Source organism: Papaver somniferum, unplaced genomic scaffold (genome assembly GCF_003573695.1).
Source record: "Papaver somniferum cultivar HN1 unplaced genomic scaffold, ASM357369v1 unplaced-scaffold_25, whole genome shotgun sequence".
Classification (NCBI taxonomy): Eukaryota; Viridiplantae; Streptophyta; class Magnoliopsida; order Ranunculales; family Papaveraceae; genus Papaver; species Papaver somniferum.
The window spans coordinates 628,674-654,005 of NW_020635485.1; the positions used below are offsets into that span (position 1 = coordinate 628,674).

The 25,332-nt window shown below is 35.5% G+C and overlaps 1 protein-coding gene across 1 annotated transcript; it reads right to left on the reverse strand.

Annotated features, from left to right (window-relative positions):
- Positions 1–24,521: 24,521 nt before the first annotated feature.
- On the reverse strand, positions 24,522–25,127 carry LOC113341171. Its single transcript, XM_026586154.1, has one exon. It carries the CDS (start codon positions 25,125–25,127, stop codon positions 24,522–24,524), a length of 606 nt encoding a protein of 201 aa, XP_026441939.1.
- Between the last annotated feature and the right edge of the window lie 205 nt (positions 25,128–25,332).

Genomic DNA, 25,332 nt, shown 5'->3' on the forward strand with positions numbered 1-25,332 from the left:
GTAGTGAGACGCAAATACAAAATGCGCCAATACGAAGCGTCATTTTAACCTACTCCTGGTGGGGCGTTACTTTAATTTGAGTCTGGTTTCAGACGAACATTCAAAGATCCGCTCCACCATATTTACTCCTACACCTTAACGCCACACCATGAACTAAATCCATTCATTTTAGTTCTTTTTAGTTTTTACTCTTTGGTTATGCTCGTTCCATTGCGGTTGCTCTTAGAGCATCCACAGTGGGCGAGTATAACCAAATTTATGGGATGAGATCGTAACACAGTGGGACGGAGTAAAGATCAAATTTGGACCAAAGATCAAATTTCAGACCAAATATGGTCGCGACCAAATCCCAAATTCTATTATAGTCGGGCGTAAATTTAAAGTACGCTTGTTGCTGGGCGTAAATTTAAAGTACGCTTGTTAACGGGCGGAGATTTAAATTACGCCCGACGAAATTTTAATTAAATAAAAAAAAAAGGAATGAGGCGGACTTTTAAAGTCCGCCTGTTAAAATTTGCAAAGAGAGGGGCGGACTTTTAAAGTCCGCCTGATGGAATTTTAGTGAGGCGGACTTTTAAAGTCCGCCTGTTAAAATTTATGAAGGATGGGGCGGACTTTTAAAGTCCGCCTGATGGAATTTTAATGGGGCGGACTTTTAAAGTCCGCCTGACGAAATTTTGATCATGTACCGTTGCGTCACACCACGGACTAAACCCAAATTTTGGTCTTTTTTTTGATCTTTGATCTTTGGTTTTGATCGCACCACTGCAGTTGCTCTTACTCCCCTACCCGGTGTTTAATTTTATCAACTCAACTTTTGACGTAATCACTTGTCATCCTCCATGTCTAATAGCATGTTTGGACGTGCATTTAGAAATCACTTTTCGATTTTTAGAGGACGAAAGCAACAAGTTAGTTTAAATGTCGAAATTCAAAACGACTTTTGGAAGTAAAAGCAGAAGCACTTTTAATTCTGATATCCAAATACACTATAAGCAAAAAGAAGAACACGGACCACATTGTTCCAAATGGTTGATGGATCAATATTACTTCCAACACAATTTCATCAAAATACAAAATCAAAGAGCTTAATTCTTAAAAAAAATAATCAAATGATGGAATAGTGTTACAATTTCGTGTAGTGTCAAAAACGATCCTAAGCGTCTTTTCTACTATCATTCGACGATAAAGATTTTTAAGGATACATTTTTCTTTTCTCGATATTATTATACTCTTTCTTTTCGAAAAAGATACGCTTGTTCCATTTCTAATTTGTGAATGAAACATGTATATCTTTTCGAGACGGAATAAATACCTAGGATGTATATTTAATACACCACCACGACCTAGTACCTAGGATGGCTAGCCAAGGGAATTATATAAAGTTATTACGAGGAGGATTATCTCATATTGGATCTATTTACCGAAAGAGTGAAAGTTGAGAGAATGAGAGCTAATAAAAGATGGGAATTACTACTCCACTTAATTATTAGTTAGGGAGTCCGACAGCTGCATTTAGCTTCCCTAATAAAATGACTTGCATCCCTAGCTAGTGCTTAATTTTATTAACCCACTTGGCATCCTCTATGTCTAAAACATTGTGTGGAAGAAGATGAGCCATTCTTATAATAATAGCCTAAGGGTTATTTGGTTCTTTTGCTTTATGACACACGGCCGGTTGGCATTTTTCTAATAAAACGGGATGACAAAGCCATTCCGACTGTACATTTATGAAAAGTTTTATTGGACAAAAATAAATAAATAGGGATTAAAAATGAGGAGCCTTTATTAAATGGCCCAAAATTTTACCATGATTACAATTGCGAGAGATCGGCCTCTGTCACCGACAAACACAACCATCTTATTACCGTGGAAACTGGAAAGTACTTAAATGAAGACGAACAACATGCACAACTCCTCAAGCTGACCAGTGGCCACTGCCTAGCAGCAAAACCACGTCCGATAATTTGCTGGTTTATTTAAGTGAAGGAAGGTTTCTGTATGTTACTACAACAACAGTAGCACTGCAATTTGGCTCCGGCAACAGTATCGCATTTGTTCTGTACAGTTGTGTATTTGCTTCTTCCACATTGACCGAGGCATCGGCTCTTACAGCTCGGGCAAGATATCGTGCTTGTTGCCACTTTCACCACTCCGATGTATCCACCCTTAAATCCACAAGTTGCCGCATCACCTGAATCAGTAGTCTTTGTTCATTAAGCAGTCATGGGATATTATAATTAAGTACGAGTCATCATTTTGCAAAAACGCTACGTAATTGTAAGTTGCAAAAAGGGGAAAAAAAGTGGAATGAAGAAATTGACTGCACAATTTTATCATTATTCTATAAGCATGATCTTAAACGTTTACGTACCGGAAGAAATGGATCCAGTAATCAACAACAAAAGATAAGCTGCAACCAAAACGAGTGAAGCACAAAATAGCTTAGCCATTATGATATTAACTAGTTTCTTTTTCTGTTTGCTGCAGGTTCAGTGCATATGTTTGAAGACTGATCGAACTTCCAAGTGAGAAAGCTTTTTTATAGAGATAACTAGATAAGAGAGGATCACACATTCACATCCAATGAAAATTAAATCCTTTGCTCAGAATTGGGCCCCAACAGTGGCCCCACATAACAAGCCCTTGGAGGCTGCTGGCTGCTGCTTTTAAAACCTAGTTTAATTGGACCCCAATAAACAATTAGGGGCCTCCCATTAGAGGATAAAAAAGGTCACTCAAACCTAATTTGAGTCACCCCTTAACCAAAATATTTTTAAGTGGCTAAACGGTCCCTGAATGATTAGTATTAAAACTTAATTAAGTTAAATTGATTAGTGTGGTTAGATTATGTTAGATTAAAGTCAGATTTTAGAATCAAAATTTGATTTTTTTTTTAGTTGAGTTGAGAGGAAGAAGAGGAGGTTTTAGAGGAAAAATTAGGGTTTTAGAAATGAGTAATTCAAGTAGGGGAAATGATGTTGGGGAAGGTTCAAGCAACAAAGATGATTGTGTTGATGGTAAGATTATTTTAAATTCTCCCATGGATTGGATATATGTCACAACATAGAGAAAGAGTCGTCAATGTCGAGGGATGTATACCCCAACGACTCTACAAAGTCGTCAATGTATTAACACCAAAAATGACGATTCAAACCTGTAACTTTTCCAGGTTATGAAAAATCGTCAGGGTAATATGATATACCCTGACGACTCTTAGTTTGGGTCAGAAAGAGTCGTTATTTTGTGTGTTTATACCAAGACGACTCTGAATTTTTTTGGGACAAGTTTGTTTTCACCTGGGGTCGTTGACGTTTAAAAAAGGGTCGTTCATAGAGGATCGTCATAGGTTTCTATATTGTGTTAACGACTCTAATCTAGGGTAAAAAATATGAAAACCAGAAATATGGTCGTTATCTTGATCATCATATACCCTAAGGATTTTTTATGGTCTCTACGTGCATATGAAAAATCGTTAGGATTTAGGCTTGTCGAATTGACGACCCTTTTACTGTAACTGAAATTTTTCGGGTGAAGATTTCTTTTTCTTTTTCTTTTTCTTGGAGTCGTTAATGGAGGAGAAGAGAAGAGTCGAAAGGGTGAGAGGGGAGGGAGTGATTTTTTTGTTTAGAATTAGAAATGAATTGGGGCTTAGGATTAAGGGTTAATAGGTTTTTAAAAATTATTTTTAATGAAGGGTAAAATAGTATTTTCAAAAAAAATTAATACACCTCTGAAAAATTTGGGACGCAAACAAAATGGGTGAGTCCCCTAATTGTATTTTGGGGCCCAATTAAACGAGGTTTTAAAAAGGATCTAAGAAAAGGGATTAGAAAATCAGTCAATGCTAGTCTTGAGTGGCTTTTTTTTCTTTTTCTTTTTCCTTTCTTTTTTCCTGCAAACATGACGACTTTCCTTGTTGCTAAGGAGTTTTGGTTTGAATTATCTGCAATTAGAGGAATCTAGTCATCACCTTGGGCCACGGTGATTTTGACGTAGTGTGAAGGTGGAAGAGAAAAAAAAATTTGTAACAAATATTTCCTTAAAATGAAATTTTTTTCTTCTTCTTATGATGGAAAAAAAGTTTCCGTCATTCTATTAATAGGTTATTAGAAAATCTCGAAAGAAAATTTCGGTGGATCATTATATCTTAGTCTAAGTTTGAATATTTTGATAGTTTAGGATTGCTCATAAGAAGTAAATCAGAGATAATATATGTTGAGTATGACAAAGGCTTTTCTTATTTAAAATAAATTAAACCTTTTTTTGTCGGGTTTAGATTTACAAGATCTGGATTAAACAAGTAACCAGATCAAGTCCAACAAAACTATCAGATTCAAATATTGAAGAGTACCACCAAATGATAACTTGTCGATTTAAATACTGAAAAAGCGGGGGTCTAACAACCACATCTAATATTTCGCTTAGAAATCTGTATGGACAAACTCCAATATAAATCCAAGAGAATCAACTAGACAGTCAGACTCAATCAATGGAAATATATCCAAGAGTTGTATCTTAATTTCTCAATTCAATCCGCAATCAAACAAATAGGAATTTGCGAACCCGATTGAATATAAGAAATAACTTGGACGATATCAAAAACCAATATCCAAGTGTCAATCAATTTAATCAACAACCAAAGGTTGGATTCACAATTGATTGAACTTACTCACAACCTGTGATATTTCAATTATATAAACAAATATAATGCGGAAAAGAAATAACACAGACACCAGAAATTTTGTTAACGAGGAAACCGCAAATGCAGAAAAACCATGGGACCTAGTCTAGATATGAACAACACACTGTATTAAGCCGCTACAGACGCTAGCCTACTCCAAGTTAACTTCAGACTGGAATGTAGTTGAGCCTTAACTAATTTCACACTGATCAAGGTTCAGTCGCATTACTTACGCCTCTGAATCCCAGCAGGACTCTGCGCACTTGATTCCCTTAGTTGATCTCACCCACAACTAAGAGTTGCTACGACCCAAAGTCGAAGACTTGATAAACCAATTTGTCTCACACAGAAAAGTCTATTGAATAGATAAATCTGTCTCCCACATAAATACCCAAGAGTTTTTTTTTCCGTCGTTTGATAAATCAAGGTGAACATGAACCAATTGATACACCGGACTTATATTCCCGAAGAACAGCTTAGTAATATCAATCACCTCACAATAATCTTAATCGTATAGTAGCGAAACAAGATATTGTGGAATCACAAACGATGAGACGAAGATGTTTGTGACTACTTTTTATCTTGCCTATGAGAGACTAAATATCGAGCAAATCTTAGAGAAGATAATACTCAATCATGATAGAAAACATCAAGATCAGAACACACAACTACAAAGAAAATAGTTGGGTCTGGCTTCACAATCTCAATGAAGTCTTCAAGTCGTTAACCTACAGGGTTTTGGAGAAAACCTAAGGTTAAAGGAGAATCGACTCTAGTCGCAACTAGTTGTTTTGGGGTAAAAACTGATTCTGCCCGTTTTTGGTAAATTTGGGTGTGTTGATGAGAAACGAATTCAAACCCTAAACAAATGCACTGCAGGGGAGTACTTTTAGATTCGAGAGATCAATCTGTAATACTTTGGCCTAAACCAAGAAATGGTCGTTCCAGATTCAATTCGGTCACAAGGTGAAGGAGAAGGGTTGATCTTAGGGAGGGAAGATAAGAAGGTGTTTAAGATCAGAATGTTGAATTATGAAGGTGTGGTTGTTTATGACTTGTATCAGAATATGATTTATGGATACTTGTGTTGATAACACTTGTGTCTCATGTTGTCGAAATAGGTTGAAAACCTATTTATGCAAGTAATTTGAGCGCAACCCTGATCTCGCAGGAAGTGGAGAAGATTAAGTAATGGAGTAGTGGGGTTGTGTAAGAGGTGGTGATCATCACGTGGTCACGCCTTCACCCACTACTATCATCTTTGTTAACAGTTCGTACTTTCCTGACACGTTCTCGTAATGGGCGCGTTGCACGCCGCATGCTGTAAACCGTCAGAACAATACCCCAGTAAGTATCCCCTATTTTGTGACATGTTTGATGTCTCGCTTAAGTGGGTCAAGTCATGGGACTTGCCGCAACGAATAGCATATGGTGCTATTAGGTTAAAAAACTAAGTTGTTTTATGAGGCCGATAAAATATCGTATGTATTCGATGCACGTAGAGCATCTCTTTTAAGTAGCTCAAAATAATTGATGTGCATGAAGCATCGTTGTTTTAGAGCTCGATCGAATAAGTCGCGGATTGGGCGTCTTAAAAGAGGTAGCATGCCGACTACCTTTGGGTGATCGTTTAGTGGCTCTTGGGGCAAGCTATTGCTTGGTCGATCACTCCCTGTGAAGGAGGGGTGGACGGTGATTGCAATGCTACTTTGTTGATTATCTGAAAACAAATCTGCATCATTCAACTAAGCTAGCAAAGTTGGATGGACGAGATGATTTGCGGCAGTTACATATTGTCGTTATGTAATTTAGGGTTTAGGGGCCGTGCGTCCATCCCTGTTTTGGTTAGTCGAATCAAAGCGCTGGGTGCTGATTGTGCAAAGACGAGCCACCGGTGTGCATGCTGACATCTCTTGGGCCATCTAAAGTTAGATCCAAGCCATCCAAATCGATTGGCGAAGATGGGTGGTTGTGATCGATTTGCGACAATAAGATGTTGCCGCAAACACCAATTAGGTTTTCAAAGTAGCCACGTCCACCCTAGTTCAATCGATCGATTTGGTGTGCCATTAACTTCCCATGAGCATGTCGATTGGTCGGGAATAATATTGGCCGGTGGTAAACGCATTGGTACCTCCTTGATCGTCTGGAACGCGATCTAAGCCGTCCAACCAGGCTGGCGAAGTTGGACAGATATCATGGTTTGCGATAATAATATACTGCCGCAACCCAAAATTAGGGTTTTGAAATAGCGTGTTTGTCCTAGTTCGGGCAAATGATTTAACGCCCTATAGGCTTGAAATGGACAGGTCGATCGACCAAGGGGGAAGTTGGGCTGCCAACAAACACGCTGGAACTTCCTTAATCACTTGTGGGAAAATCGAAGCCGTCCAAATAAGCTTGTGAAGTTGGACGGTCGTGAAGTTTCTGAGACCGTTTTGGCCGGTCTAGCTCGTTTGGGCTTATTTTCAAGTAGCGCGAACACCCATGTTTGGGTTAACGTTTGAAGCGCTTGTGAATAAACAAAATAGGACTCGATCGACTAGGGCACTAGTGGGCCCTCAGGTGGTCAATACAGTGATTGCCTAGTTCCTCCAGGAGTAGCCTAGGCTTGCTGAATCGCGCGGCCAAATCATGTGGTCGTGATCACTTCTTAAGACTGATATGGAAAGTCTAGATTTCCTTTAAGGAATTTAAACGCGTTCGATCGCGCTAACTTTCAGTTGAAAGGCGTGTAAACACGTTGATCTCCTTGTCAGAGAATAGTGTAGCCTATATGCAGGTCTCAATACTAACACTTCGGGAGATTTATGCTACTCCGTTGCGAGTGAACGTTAATCGTCATGTCATGCCAATATTGAGAGTTCGTCTGGGGACATAGCATAAGAAAATACTAGGCAGTCCATGCATTAGCGAATAATGCAATATGTTAAAATTTACAGAATATCTGGGACTGTTGCTTCACACACTATTCTGGATAAATTTCATATATAAATGTACTGAATTACTCAATACATATGTAAGTTGTGAGGTTTGAGCACTCATCACTTTTAAATGGTTCAACCTCTTTGCAGAGCGTTGGCGCATTAAATATACTGAATTGCTCAATACATATGTAAGTTGAGAGGTTTGAGCACTCATCACTTTAAATGGCTCAACCTCTTTGCAGAGCGATGGCGTATTAAATACAGGGTTTTACAATTTTATCCCTGAATTGAAAACCACCATCAACACTAGTATCACACAGGAGGTGTGGGGATTAGGTTTCCCAGTTGCTAGAGTTCTCCCTTGTATAGTCTTCAAATCAGGGTTTGCAATCAATGCTACCTTGGTAACAAAGCATTCAATATTCACCGCTAGATGTAAACCTGATTAGACTCAAGGTAATATCTTTCAACCGTTAGATCGAACTTAGCTTGTTACACACAAATGAGCAATGACTTCATTTAGATATGAGTAGTCGTACCTAAAAGTGTGCACCTTTATTGGCTCAACAATAGTTAACCGAAGTTAGCCGTATGAACACTTTCATATTAACCATATTCATCTTAACCATAACTAGTTCAAATGACTCAAATGAAACCAGTTCTAGAGTTGTTCAATTTTTTATATTCTCATAGAAGTATACAAGATAAAATTGAAGCAAAATCGATTTTGATTAATTCTAATCAAATCATAAACATTATAGCCACAGTTTACAAAAGATTGCATTCCTTAATACTCCCTCTGTTTCGGGAAAAGAGTTACTTTTCCTTTTAAATTTTGTATCAACAAAAGAAATACTTTCATTTATATTAAGTTGAACATCCAAGACTATCCTTCCCCATACTAATGATGATAGTGGCAATTGTTGTAATTAAATGGTTTTTTGTGGGTTTTTATTGAGGGCGGTTCTGGAAATAAATTTAAAAAATTACTCTCTCACATACTTGCCTTAAAAATTGTGCGAATTGGAAAAGTAACTATTTTCCAGAAACGGAGAGAGTATATAAATGTATTAGTTCATGAACACACCGATTTTAGAACATAACCTACTCAAGTATGCAAACATGTACGCATAACTAAGTGCCCGGACTAAGTTTGGGTTCGCCAGTATGCGAACGGGTACGCATACCTCCAAACTCAGTTGAATTCCCGGGACTTGAACCTCACGCCAGTACGCATACTGGTATGCATACTAAGTTCCGGGACTTTCACTAAACCAAGCAGTACGCGTACGGGTATGCATACCATGGTTCCCGGACTTGGAATAACATGCAACGGTTATCATACAAGTACACATACGGTGCTATATCCAATCATGGTTATTTTTTCTAAACTTTCATTTCAATCATTGAGACATTCTTATAAGACGACAATAGCTGTCTCACACAAACTATTAGCTTCAAAGAAATTTTCAAGTGATCGAATAATCAATATGAAACATTCTGAGTCTACATCAAATGACTGTCTCACATAAATCATGTAAGATATTACAAGGCGATTTTCACATGATCATGTTTTGACTTTCGACAAGAATATAAGATGAACTTGGTTAAAGCGAAAGCTTACCAACATATATTTCGAGAAATATGTAAGCGAGTTAAACTCAGCTCGAAATATCAAATGTGTATAAACGAAGTCAGTATAGCTATACGAATTTTGTCTCAAATAGAAGATATAGTAGATAAACTTTTGAGTGATAGATGAGTTCAAGTCTCCACATACCTTTTGTTGATGAAGTTCCACAAGCTCCCCTTAGTAGTTCATCGTCTTCAATCGATGAACGCCGTGAAGTCTAAATCTCAACTACACTTTCTATCCTAATCCTAGACTTAGCTATAAGTAGACTAGAAATCAAGACTTATAGTTTTGACAACTAAACTTGACAAACAATCTTGAGATAGCAACGCTTGCGAGTTCGACCGAACAATGCTCTAACAAATACAACTAGTCAATAATTAGTCTACCAAAAGATAAACCAGATCTAGTCGGATCCCAGCCGATCAAGTTTGTAGACGAAATAAATCACGAAAATATAAAACCAATACGAAAAATCTTCTTGTCTTCAATATTATTGTGCACAACAACAAATTTGATTTCTAACTTATGATCGATCACACAGAGAACGTAGTCTGTTAACAATGGATGATCACAGTCACGTTAAGATCTTGATCTAGTTTGTCTGAATTTATATCAGAAGAGAAGGTTCTCAAGAATAAACAAACTGGGTGCAGTCAAGAGTTAACAATTGTTAGTCTATCAAATCAACAATCGAAAATTAAAATAACAATATGATTCTAATTTCCCACCAACGATATTAGTATAAGCATCTTGATCCAAAGAAGTCTTAAAACTAACGGACGTAAGTGATTTCGCCTAATCAGGTTACTCTCCTCTCCAAGATAGTATTACGAGAATACTATTAGTCAGCTACACCAGAAACACCAAAGGTGAAGTTTGCCTGGCTCAGGATAAGTTTGTAAGAAGAACAAACTTCACTATTTATAGACAAGTTAGTTTCGACACCAATGAATTTCCATAACCGAAGATATTCAAAACATATGCAATAAAGCACCTAAATTCGGTTTTATGAATTCCAGCTTGTCTTAGAATTACCGCACTTTCTTTGGACGCTTACCTTTCTACTTTAGAGTCAGACTCGTCAGTAATATAAAAGGGATAACACTTATCAATATTTGCATGTTTCATGGGAACACGACGACGTTCATCTATATGCGAGATAGAAAAGTCTTTCTCTCTAATAGATTCCATAGAAACATAAATTTTATTCCTGGTGATGCATTTGTCAGAGATAACACTTATGTCCATAGAGTCATATTGCTACAAACACAGACTTATGAGGTCTTGGCGTGTTCCCCTGCTCTGATACCAATTGAAAATGCGGGGGTGTAACCACACTCAATATTTCATTCAGAAATCTGTATGGACTAAACTCCAATATAATTCTGAGAGCACCAACATAAAAGTGAGACTCAATCAAGAAAGATATCAAAGAGATTTATCTCTTTCTCAATACAATCAGTAAATCAACTAGATAGAAATCCGTGAGACTGATTTATATCAGAATAACTCGGACGGTACCAAAGACTAATGACCGAGTGTCAATCAATTTCTATCCAGCAATCAAGGTCGGATTTATCAACTGATTGATATACGCACAACCTGTGATATTTCAAACAAATATAATGCGGAAAAGAAATAACACAGACACCAAAAAATTTGTTAACGAGGAAACCGCAAAAGCAGAATAACCCCGGGACCTAGTCCAGATTTGAACACCACACTGTATTAATACCATGTGTATATGGAACCGATCCTTGTAACTGGTGTAACCAATCCTAGTGACTGGTATGACTGATCACAAGTATTTCCATAATTAGGTATAACCAATCCTAGTTATTGGTAGAAACGATTAAACCCATGTATGTGATTTGGTATTTGATCAATCACATAGTAGTCTTGGAATACAGGTGAACCATTTCTAAACTTGTTTTGAAGTGTGATATAACTGATTCCAAGAATGCAAATCCATGTAATTATGAAATAAGGATTTGCAGTGAAAAGATGTCAACATACTTTGAACACGAGCAGTAATATCTTACGACCGCTCGTTTAAAGACTTCTGTGGGATCAAGAAGCTCTACGAGTATCGTTGGTGGGAAACTAGATAATTGTAGTGTTATTAGTTCTCTGTGGATTTGATTGACTAACGGTTGTTGAAACTTTGATTGCACCTAGTTTGTGTATTCTTGAGAATCTTCTCTTCTAATATAAGATTCACTCAAAATAGATCGAAATATCGACGGGATCTTTAAAACTGTTTGTAGATCAAAAGACATCTTGTGATAATTTATTGTTAACAGACTCCGTTCTGTGCGTGATTGATCACAAGAGATTCAAGTGGTGTTGTGCAGGTTATTGAAGATTAAAGAAGATTTTAAGACGAAGAAGATTTATTATTGGTTTTCGTATCTTGTGAACTGTGTGCACAAGCCTTGATCGGCTGGGATCCAACTAGAATCGTATTTATTCGATTAATTAGTTACATGAGATCGGCATTCTCAATATCTTTTTGAGATCTATTTTGATTGAGTGTGAATCAGATTGATCTAACCGGACAAAGGAGTTTATTAGATAAAACGGAAGAGCCTTTGTCAACGACTCATCTATATCTTTAGCAAAGATTGAATAGAGTGGTTACCAAACAGATTCTTCCTTTGTTGTTTGGAATACGATCCAAAGGACTTGTTATTCATGTGCGTGACTCTAGAAGTCGAAGGCGCATGGATATTGGGGGAACTAAGTAGCTAGGGGTAGTCTGCTTGGTCTCAACTATACGAAGTTGGTTTATATTTTGTATAGCGGCTTAATTCTGAGAATATTCAAAACTGGATTAGGTCCCAGGGTTTTTCTGCATTTGCGGTTTTCCTCGTTAACAAAATCTTGCTGTGTGATTTACTTTACTTTTCCGCAATTATATTTGTTTATATAATTTAAAGTAAATACACATATACGTTAACTCAGTTATACTTGATAGTGATCCTATAGAGGTTGGTTATTACCGAACCTATTATCAAGTAGCACACTTTGTTTGTCATATCGTCTCGATCTTGTATCCATGGTCAATCACACATGTTATCTTGTTGTCATATTGTCTCGATCTCGTATCCATAGACGATCACACAAAGTGTGAATACCGAAATTGTTTTTTGTCTCGACTTTGTCCATAGACGATCACACTTGGTAAAAAGACTTATAGGTTGAAACAAAAATATTGTGGTGTATTTGTTGGGTACCCTCGTCTTTTCAAAATTCTTCAGGTCTTCGGAGTAATACTTGTATGTCTCAACATTCCTAGACTTTCTAGTCTAACCTAAACAAAGTTAACTCTAGTATTTAATCAAGCGACTCTAGATGAGTTTTGATACTAAAATTTGACAACCAAACTTGACATACCAACGCTTGGTGAGTTCAAGCGAGCTATGCTCTAACAATCTCCCCATTTGTTAATTTTAGTGACAAATTCTTATTACATATGGATAAAAAAATTACAAAAGAATTCATTTTACATACGCTTGATTCCAAGTTTCAACAACACAATAACATGCATGTATTCGGTCAATAAATGTCGTTGTTGACCTTTGAATAACAAAAGCTTTTACTTCCTCTAAAGGTAAGCTAGGTAAATATTCAATCCGAACATCTTTGTTATTCCCCTTTTGTAGTAAGAATTACTACACAACAATATGATATGTTTCTCCCCCATAGTCAATGCTTTACTCTTTCGTTAGGTATAACGTTTAAGCACAATCGTCCTTTTCTTAGTGATAAAAATCACTTGTTTACTCCATATATTTCTCCCCTTTTTTGTCACAAAATGACAAAGGCTCGAGCAAATAAAGGACAAACCGAAAGGATTACAAATCTAAAAGACTTGTAAGCAACCTATAAGAGTTAAGCTCGAAGGTTTCACATATCACTTTAGATAACCGATATTAAAACCAAATCTACAAAGTAATTTAGTTTCAATATGTTATCGAGGAAACAATTGCCCGAAGAAATTTTCCCTGATAGTTTAACAAATCGACTAAGAAACTTAATTCCCTTGTTAAACCGATTGCGCATGTACAATCGCTTATTTAGATAAGACCAAAATAAAGATCAGAATTAACTTTATTTCTCTCATTAAGCTCTAATTACTCATATAATAACTTAGACCTTTCTCCTTAGACAATACAAACACTATGTTAGTTAACTAGTTTTTCTTGGCAAGGCATTCTATTAGACTTGAATAACCGAATCCTCCAATTTGATAAGTCTAACTAAGATCGGAATTAACTTAGTTTCTCTTATCCGGAATCAATTGACTAAACAAATGATCCCGTATTTTTGTGAAGCCTGAACAATACATACAAACCAAAATAAATTGACTTGCACATTTATTTTCTTAACCGGAAGCAATTGAAACAAACATAAACATTATATCACCGCAATTTCACCGAATTTTGTTATGCAAAAACACTTGATATCCAATAATAAAGAAGATACCAAACAATAATCCAAATAAATTGACACCGTTTTTCTTAATTGGAAACAATTGAATCACACACACATCCATACACAATATAATGGAACATATCAATTGTACCGAAATTTTGTTAAGATAAAGCAAAATATATGCAATATAAACAGGCTTTTCTTAAACAGGAAAATGATTAACTAACAAATTCGTTACCTCAAATTCCGCAGCCTCTTCCTCCAGAAAGATATATCATTAAACGCAAGTTCAAATAAGAACTCTCCCCCAGTGTGTTGTCATCCTCTCGCACAACAACAAAAGCAACCTTTACCAGAGAAAGGTTGAATCGGTTTTAACTAATGCGTGCCAATAGCAAAAGTTGAAAACCCGAAACACATATGTTATGCTAAACACAACTCATGTAAACAAAAATTGATTCGTGACTTTTCACATATGAGTTTCAATCGGAACACCTTATGATCCTTTGACAAAGCCTACAAACATGGGATAGAACATAATCCCGCTAAATCAAAAAGCCACATAAACCATAAGGGTTACATCATATGAGATCGAATATTAAGGTTAATGAAAAACGGAAATCAGACATCCCATAAACCGAAACACATAGCAAAAATATAAGCATTCATTCACAGGCTATGGAATCGGTAACTATCAAAAGAAAAATTATAAAATAATAATTTTATTCATAAATAATGATAGTTTTTATTCAAAAATAGACCTTATACAATAATTAAATTAAATAAAAACATTGATGTCTATTTTTCTCTAAATAAGAATCTTTATTTTTATTCCATGAGCAACTTAATCCATCATATCAGTACTAGAGGAAGGAAGGTTATTACTTTCAGTCTTGAGCTTGTGAATTTCTTCAATAATATAACCTTGTTGCTTGACCAGAATTTCTTGCAGTTAGTGATGTTTTCGTGAAGGACTCTGGAACTACATGTAATTCTGTCTTTGATTGAATACAAAATGGTGTCAATATTTAAATATACACTGATCTTTCTTCAGTTTATTCTCTCTTTCCTTCTTGTTAAGCCAATCTATATTTTTGATCTTCCTTTTAGGTTTCTTAGCATCAAGAGATGGTGCAGACTTATTCTTAAAGAAATATTTTAGATCAAGCACCTTTGTAAGAGAAGACATCGGATCCTGACTCATAGTTCGGACAAGTAATGACCAGAGAATGAGAGATATCTTTTATATTTTTCATACTACCGAAAATATAATATTTTTATAAATACGAATATCTTAAAATATATTTTCAATTACTAGATTTTATTCCCATAATATGTGCCTTCATTTTTGTTTCCTCACACACATAATCGGCACACAAGGTGAGGATGCAATCTAATACCGATTAGGTGGTATTAGTATGAGATTTTCTCTAATCATGGGATTTAGAACAAACAGGGTGTTCTTGATCTAGTAAAGTATGATTCAAATAGCTTATCTTGTTACCTCAAACTAACGAAGTTTCCAGAGACTAGTTGGAATTGCATATGCACTTCTTAGTAATCCTTATTTTTGAGACAGTTTATCACTTAGATGATTTTTCAACATTGGAAAATATGCCCATTTTTAAAATGGTTAAATCACTAATGGAACGTGAGGGAATTAAATTAATAATAAGTACAATATTAGTTGTTTCCTCTACTTCAAAGTTATATGAATCAGAGGTCTCGTCTAGAGTTACACCTAATGCCTTGCTTCCAGTGTATTTCCTTAGATTAGGACAGTCTTTATCTGGATGACCAGAACCTTTACACTTGAAGCACTGTGGCTGATATTCATCATCTTCTTCTTGATCATTTTTGTTCTTGATTAGAACTCGATCATGGGGCCGAGAAGTTCGTTGAACATCTTTTACAAGTCTCTTATTTTTTTCTTTAAGAAATCTCGAAAATGTCTTGTAATCAGTGATAATGTTTGTTCTACATCATCATCAAAATCTTCTGCAATAAATTCATCAGAATCATCTAACAATCTATTTTTCTCCACTGGAGATTTTGGAAATTTCTCGGCTTTGAAAGCCATTTCTTTAGATTGAACAGATTGTGATTCAGGATCAATGTAGGATCCAAATATCACACAATAGTAAAGCTTGCGAGAATGTAGCACAACCTGAGAAATTGTAATGAGAGCCTGAGAGAACGTAGCACGGGATCCGAAAATGGGGGAATATGAGCTGTACCCCACCATATATGAGTTGTCATCCATTATGTAAATACCTATATAAAGAGAAAGGCAAGAGAGAGAAAGAATAATAATCAGAAACACATACACATTTTAGGATCAGAGAGGGAGACACATTTGTAGAGAGAGAGAGAGAAAATAGAATTTGTATTATTATTATTATCTCCTTCTTCTTTCATCATCAACCTAGAGATCCAAATATTCATTAATGGAATCTCAATTGTAATCCATATGTAATTACAAACAGTCATAGTGAAGATCCCTAACCCCGTGGATTTAGATCACATTGATCGAACCACGTAAATCTTGTGTCTTATTTTCTATTTTCATTATCTTTATCTTTATTTTCATATCAAATAAGTTTAGATCTAGAAATCATTGTCATGATAATACAAAGGGTGTGTTGTAGGATTTCCTGCAACTATATTTTGGCGCTAGAAACAGGGAGGAGTAAAGGATTTATCCCTCCTGTAGCTTGTTGGTTCAAGAAATTTCCATGAAGATTAGATATTGTTCATATTTTTCTAGATCTACAAAATTTAGGTTCAAAAATGGAAATTTTATGGAAGAAATCACACTTTCAGGGAGTAAACATCATCAACAATTCAAAGACATGAAAAGATTGAGAGAAAAAATTAGTTGTTTTGGTGAAATTTAAGGAAAAAATGGAAGTTTCAGTGGAAGATTTTCATGTTCAGGAGAAGAAGGCAAATGTGAAAGAAGTTAAGGAATGACGAAGAAAAGATAAGAGGCAGATGCTGCAATTTTAATCACAAACAGAAAATTCGCACAGATGGTTCAAGGCTGAGCGAACAACAAATAGGTCACGGGTTCGAATTCGCAGAGACACATATTTATCATTTTCTTCTCATTTGCATGGGAGAATAAAAGAATAAGGAAAAAAGTTATGCGCTAATTTCGCAAAGAGGTTCTTGCACAATTGGTCCAGAGAGCAGTATGTGTGTTCGTGGTCGCAAGTTCGAATTTGCCTGCGAACATAGTTTTCTTCTTTTTTACAGAGAGTGAAAAAATGATAATTTCGCAATATTGTTTCATTATTTCGCAAACAAGAGGCAGCACAATTGGTCATCTGCGAAGTTAATGAGTTCATGGTCGTGTGATCAAGTCCCAACACATGCGTATTTTTTCACACATATATTTCTTTGAATATTTCGCACAGAAGAGAGTTGATGATAATTTTGGCAGAGATATTTCACAAAGAAAAAGCTTGCACAGTTGGTTAGGAGGCATGAATGCAAGCAGCAGGTCGCGGGATCAATTCTTGCTTCTCGCATCTATTTTTGCTAAGCAACATTTATACTTCATGCAACGCATTTTTCGCGCGAGATTGACAACAACAGCGAATCACATAAAAGCTAAGTACCACTTTCCTTGAACATTTTACTTTTACAGAAAATAAAAGATTTTTGATTTGATTTACAAAAGGCGATATAATCGCAGAATTACAGAAATTTCAGAATTACAAAGATTCCACAATTACAAAAGAAACCGAGAAAAATCTCGCACAGATCAATTTATATATTTCTCTTGAAAATTTGCTTTGTTTTAAATGAGAATGATATCTAACATGGAGATTAGTAGGAGGCAAAATAAGACCTTCCATCAACAGGCTAGTAAGACCTTCCATCAACAGGCTGCATAAGACCTCATTAGGATCATTTCCATGAAAGATGTTTATCGGATGAGACGAAACAAGTTATACAAAGGAAATCAAAACAAAGAAAAACAATTTGAACTTGCAATTAAATGAAAATTTTTGATAAAAGAAATGTTGAATACTAATCTAAATTCTTATTTGCATTACAGCATTGCATGAGGCAGAGAACGTGGAGTATAATTTCGCAATACTTCTTATTCGCAATCAAGGACGGATACTTCTTATACTTCTCAAATGATACTTCATACTTCTTATATATTTCGAGGATTGAGTACTTCGTATACTTCTTCAAGGATACTTCATACTACGCATACTTCTTCAAGGATACTTCATACTTCTTATACTTCAAGGGTTAATACTTCTTATTTACTTCGCAACGCTCCGGAACTTCACAAAAAAATAGAGGCAAGTACGTACTTTTCAAGTCCAATATTCTTTCGCTCGTTCCTCCAACAACTACTACTACAAAGTTGATTTTTCCTTAAAGATCGCTCTTCAAGCAATATTCAAGGAAAAAGAGGCAAGATGTAGGATCCAAATATCGCACAATAGTAAAGCTTTCGAGAATGTAGCAGAGCCTGCGAAATTGTAATGAGAGCCTGAGAGAACGTAGCAAGAGATCCGAAAATGGGGGAATATGAGTTGTACCCCACCATATATGAGTTGTCATTCGTTATGTAAATACCTATATAAAGAGAAAGGAAAGAGAGAGAAAGAATAATAATCAGAAAGGGATACACATTTTAGGATCAGAGAGGGAGACACATTTGTAGAGAGAGAGAAAACATAATTTGTATTATTGTTATTATCTCCTTCTTCTTACATCATCAACCAAGAGCTCAAAATATTCATTAATGGAATCTCAATTGTAATCCATATGTAATTACAAACAATCATAGTGAAGATCCCTAAACCCGTGGATGTAGATCACATTGATCGAACCACGTAAATCTTGTGTCTTATTTTCTATTTTCATTATCTTTATCTTTATTTTCATATCAAATAAGTTTAGATCTAGAAATCATAGTCATGATAATACAAAGGGTGTGTTGTACGATTTCCTGCAACTACAATCAAAGATCTTTAACTTCCCAATAAGTGCGTTCGTGAGAGAGTTGAAAGATCATTTGCCTCTATGATTGCATGCTTCTTAGATTCGTATTTATATGGCAACGATCTGAGAATTTTGCACAGTATATCTTTTTCAGAAATAGCCTTTCCAAGAGAGAAGGAAGCATTAAATATCTCAGAGAGTTTAATATGAAACTCTGTCGTTGTCATCCATTCGAAGGTTTTCCCAATCAGAAGTGAGAGTTTGAAGCCTAGCTTCCTTTTCTGATGTATTACCTTCAAATACGATCTGAAGATTATTCCAAGCTTCCTGTGAAGTTTAGAATATGGATACATGATGTTGTAAATCACGGCTTACAGCATGTATAATAGCATTCAAACCATCTGAATTCCGCATTGTAGAATCCTTTTGTTCAAGTGTATAATCCACTAAGCGTTTAAAATCAGTTTATGAACCTTCCATTTTCGGACGATGATAACCATCATCAACTAATAGCCGGTATTAAAGTCGCGTGATTGGAGAAAAGATCTCATAGCAGATTTCCACCACAGATAGTTTGTTCCGTCAAATCTTGGCGGTACGTTAACTAAAATCGATTCATGAGAACTCGAGTTCATTTCTTATAAGTTGGATCGCACCAAATACAGATTGTTAGATCTTTTCGTATTTGCCTGCTCTGATACCAATTGAAAAGACAAGGGTACCCAAATACACCACAATCTTTTTGTTTCAACCTATAAGTCCTCTACCAAATGTGATCGTATATGGACAAAGTCGAGACAATACGAAAATTCGGTTCACACTTTACGTGATCGTCTATGGATATGAGGTCGAGACAATACGACAACAAGATAACTTGTGTGATTGACTATGGATACAAGATCGAGACAATACAACAACGAAGTATGTTACTTGATAATAGGTTCGGTAATAACCAAAATCTATATGATCACTATCAAGAAATGCGGAGTTAACGTATATGTGTATTTTACTTTATATAATAAACAATTATTATGAAGAAATCAAAGTAAAAGACGCAACAAGATTTTGTTAACGAGGAAACTGCAAATGCAGAAAAACCCCGGGACCTAGTCCGGGTTTGAATACTCTCAGAATTAAGCCGCTATACAAAATCTAAACCAACTTTGTGTAGTTGATACCAAGCGGACTACCCCTGGCTACTTAGTTCCCTCAGTATCCTCGTGCCTTCGACTTCTAGAGTCACGCACGTGAATAGCAAGTCCTTTGGATCGTATTCCAAACAACAAAGGAAGAATATGTTTGGTAAACATTCTAATCAATCTTTGCTACAAGATATAAATGAGTTGTTGACAAAGGCTCTTATGTTTAATATAATAACTCCTTTGTCTGATTAGATCAATCTAACTTTAACAAAAGTATAGATTCACATTCATCAAAATAAATCTCAAAGAGATATATTGACAATGACGATCTCACGTAACTAATCAATCGAATACATATGATTCTAGTTGGATCCCAACCGATCAAGGTTTGTGCACACAAATTCACAAGATACGAAAACCAATAAGAAATCTTCTTCATCTTCTTTAATCTTCAATAAAAACCTGCACAACACCACTTGAATCTCTTGTGATCAATTACACACAAAATGAAGTCTGTTAACAATGGATTATCATAAGATGTCTTTAGATCTACAAACAGTTCTAAAGATCCCGTCAATACTTCGATCTAGTTTGAGCGAATCTTATATCAGAAGAGAAGATTCTCAATAATAAACAAACTAGGTGCAATCAAAGTTTCAACAACCGTTAGTCAATTAAATCAATCGAAAACTTTACAATTATCTAGTTTCTTACCAACGGTACTCGTAGAGCTTCTTGATCCCACGGAAGTCTTTAAACGAGCGGTCGTAAGAGATTTCACCTAATTAGGATACTTTCCTCTCTGAATAGACGGCTCCACCAGAAACAACAAAAAATGAAGTTTGCCTTGTTCTTAGGATAGTTTGCTAGAAATTCAAACTTAGGTAATTATAGACCAAGGATGTTTAGACACCAAGGAATTTCCAAAACCGAAAACATTCTCAAGATATGCAATGAATAGAAAAATTCGGTTTTCATAATTCCAATAAATGCTTGTCAAATATTTCCGAAATCTCTCAATAGAAAATCTCCAACTAGTAAATGCACATTACGAATTTTTATTTTCTAGAGCTACACATTAATTGCTGGTAATTAATGTATATAAAATCGAAAACCTTAATTAAAAGATTCTTAATTTATTTTGGCATATGATCACCTTGAGTACTAAGGAATATCTTTGAACAATAAATGATAAGAGTTACTGCTCGTGTTCAAAGTATGTTGACATCTTTTCACTTCAAATCCTTATTTCATATTTACATGGATTTACATTCTTGGAATCGGTTAAACCACACTTCCAAACAAATTTAGAATTGGTTCACATGTATTCCAAGACTACTATGTGATTGATCAAATACCAAACCACATACATGGGTTCAATCGGTTCTACCAATCACTAGGATCAGTTATACCTACATATGGAAACACTTGTGATCGGTCACACCAGTCACTAGGATCGGATACACCAGTTACAAGGATTGGCTCGATCTACACATGGTATTACTTGTGATCGGTCACACTAGTTACCAGGACCAGTTACACCAGTTACCAGGACCGGTTACCAATTACAAGGATCGGTCACACAACATTCGTGATCGGTCACACCAATTACTAGGATCGGTTACACCAATTACTAGGATCGGTCACACCAATTACAAGGATCAATCATACCATCACATGGTGATTACTTAGGATCCGTTACACCTATTAATAAAAACTAGTCATACCAAATCATAAGTCAGGCATTGTGATTAGTTATTCCAAGATATATGACCTAAGTTAAGATCGGTTCTACCATCTCACACATATTGGTCATCCAAATATTTGCAATGAATAGTCGGACCAATAATCCTAATGATTTCCCTTTCGATTCAAGAAACAAGTTCATGAATGTACTTCCTTTAAACAAATGTAAAACATTGTTTCCTAGAATGAAATCTTTATTATAATCCATTCACATAATCATAACAATATATACAAGATTACGTCGATGTCATATCTACGAAGTTCAAAAGATAAGCATTATACTTCATAGTCTAATTCCCTAATACTATGATCATGTCACATCACTAGAGTATTATACAATATGGTACGACTTGAAAGATACGTTAAGAATGAAACAATTCAAGTCAATATTACTAACCTCAAGTGAAAGGATGATGTCGCAGTTGTAGTTCGCTACTTCTTCACATTGTTCAGGTCTTCGGAGTAATACTTGTATGTCTCAATATTCCTAGACTTTCTAGTCTAACCTAACGAAGTTGACTCTAGTATTTAATCAAGCGACTCTAGATGAGCTTTGATACTAAAATATGACAACCAAACTTGACATACCAACGCTTGGTGAGTTCAACCGAGCTATGCTCTAACACCAAGTCTAACCATTATAGTATTATTTATATATATCTTCGCATGTTATGTTTTTTAATATAATCCGACTTGAAAGATATGTTAGGAATGGAAACAAGATCAAGTTAATATTACTAACCTCAAGAGGAAGAATGATGTGGTCGTTGTAATCGTTACTTCTTCATATTCTTCAGATCTTCGGGGTAATACTTGTACGTCTCAACATTCCTAGACTTGCTAGTCTAACCTAAACGAAGTTGACTCTAGTATTTAATCAAACGACTCTAGATGAGTTTTCATACTAAAATATAACAATCAAACTTCACATACCAACACTTGGTGGGTAACCGAACTATGCTCTAACAAGATGGATACGGATGTTGGATTATGGATGATGTTAACTATAAGCTTAGGGTTCACGGGATGAAATAGGGATAATTAGAGCCATTATACGCGCCTCGAGGATAATATATGCTAGAATTATGGAGAATAATATCTCATTATGTTACCTACTTTGAATTAACATCATTATTCGTAATTATCGTAACTGACTCTATAATTGAATTCAGCGCCAACGAAAGGTTTACGTGTGTCATCTCCATTATCAGATCAACCTCCTTCCATGTACATTACCCCTATAGCAGTTTTCGTTCATCCAAGGACTCCGATTGATGCACATATATCGATTTTATTTTAGGCCAATAGTTGCTCTGATTTCCTCAAAATAACAAGCAATTTTTAGCTCATGCATCTATTGATAAAATCTTTGTGAATAATCTATTTCAAGTTCTTTACTTTGTCTTAACAGAGTTGGACATTCTCTCATTAGTTGGCGGAAAAAACCACAGTAAACACACAACTTTGGTAATTTTTCATATCTCAAGTGAGCTTTTATCATCTTCTTGGACGAGAGAGTAACAATAATGGATTTTGGCAGCTCTTTTGTGATATATATCTTAACTCTGACTCTCGCATACTTCACCAATCTTTTTGATTCACCCTTAGACAAAATTCCCGAGCAAGGAAGGTGATATCCTTTTCATTAAGAGCTGTCATGGGTAAACCATGTATCTGTAAGTTGAAATCTGCATAATGAAATAAATAGTCATTTGGAAGTTTCTTTTGATCACCCACTTTCATTAATATAAAAGGTCATCATTCAAACTCCATGACCCACCTTCAATAATAAAAATCGAACTTCACCATATAAATTCCTGCATCCATCTTAGATACTAGAATCCATCTTTTTCGTTTCCAAATTTTTACCACCAAATCATTTAACACCTTCAGACTACAGTGTCTTCCATTAACATTATTAACCAAAAAGTTGTATTTCGAGTCTTGCGACTCCACAATGAAATCTGTTAGGATCTCCACTACAATAGCTTCTGCCTCCAACAGACAAGCTATTATGTTAATTATTTCTTCAACCTCGCGTGGGTTTGATTTGTATGCAAGTTGAAGCCATGTTCTGAAAAATCCAAGCTGACCACCAATCAAATCCTAACTACGCTTGATGAATAACAAAAGAAGAATAATACATCCACCCAATTACTTAAAGAAATTATCCAAAAAGACGAAGAAAGGGTCACCCTAATGGTGAAGAAAAATCGTCCCTATTGCCGAAGAGAGAATAAATATCTGATCCTAAACTCTTTTTGTTTAAAATAAAAAAAAAAAATAGGAATATTTACACTCATTAAATGTGTATAGTTATATTCCAGTGGGTAAGTTACACTCATTCGATGTGTAGAATCATATCACAACGACAAAAACCTTGTTTATAGTGAAATTCTAAACAAAATCAAATCAGAAAACCACACAGCAATAGTATGCTTAATCAACATACAAATTTCATCCACAAACATAGCCCTATCCCCAAAGACTCTGCTATTTCTTTCCTTATCACAAGTGCCAAACAACAACACATGTCTTTTTTTTTTTTTTTGTTCTGAATCATATATATTATTGATAAAGGAAAATACCAAAAACTTGGAGGTTACAAAACAAGAAGAAAAACTAAAGAAAGCCTACTTAACAGGCCCAAGATAAAAGAAATCAAAAAGGGCCAACTGTATAGGCCCAAAAATCGACAATCCAGAATAAAGAACTAACTTTTAACAGAATCTGAAATACTCAGTTTCAGGCATCTCAACCCTTACAAGAAAGTAGGTTTTCCAATAAAAACTTACCTCTTACATGCATTTAGCATAGCAGCTCTTTTTGTTATTGTGTCAGCTGAGGAATTTACCTCTCTATAACAATGATGAAATTGAATTGAGGAGATTTTCTTGGCTTCTCTTAACCATCTCATTCTGATGAACCAAGAGGCCTGATTTCTGGTAAAATCTGATATCGCAGTTTTAGAATCTGAGCTAATAATGATATTTTTTTTCTCCCCATTCAACAGCCAGCTCAGCTGCACTAACTACTGCATAAGTTTCTGCAATATAATTGGTTGCAATACCAATTCCTCCAGCCATAGCTCCCACTACTTGACATAAGTGATTCCTTACAACTATGCCAAAGCCTGCAACTCCTGGGTTACCAACTGATGCCCCATCACAGCAAAATAGAGTAAAACCAATTTGAGGTGGAATCCAATAGCAGCTTTTAATACACTGGAACTTGCTTTGCTTGCATCCCAATTTGAAGAATTCAATTATATGTAGATCATAATTCTGATTCCATTCGGTACCCTTCATTCTCAAACCTCCTTCTGAAACCATTTGAATTATTCTCTTCTTAAACTGATGAATATTTGGTTTGATTTCCTCAAACAACTTGTTATTTTTTTGAAACAAAAATTCTTTGATAACAAAGCAGGCAGCTGTAATCCAAGCTTCTTTTATAATAGGATTTTTATTTTTTGATCTTTTCCAAATATTGTCAAAAGATTGAGGTATACTGACTTCAAATATATTACTGAGCCAACTCCAAATTTCAACACTAAAAGAGCAATGCCATAATAAGTGATCCATGTCGTCCTGATCTTCTTCACAAACACAACACCTTGAAGCTAATTCATATCCCCTGCCTACCGTGACAATATCATCCACATACATACCCCTAATGATTTTACACATGTTACTTGCTATGCTGGGGTGTAAAAATGAATTCCATATGTATCTTTATGTCTTAAGATAGATACAACAGAAGATGTTGTGAAGTTACCTTGCATAGTGC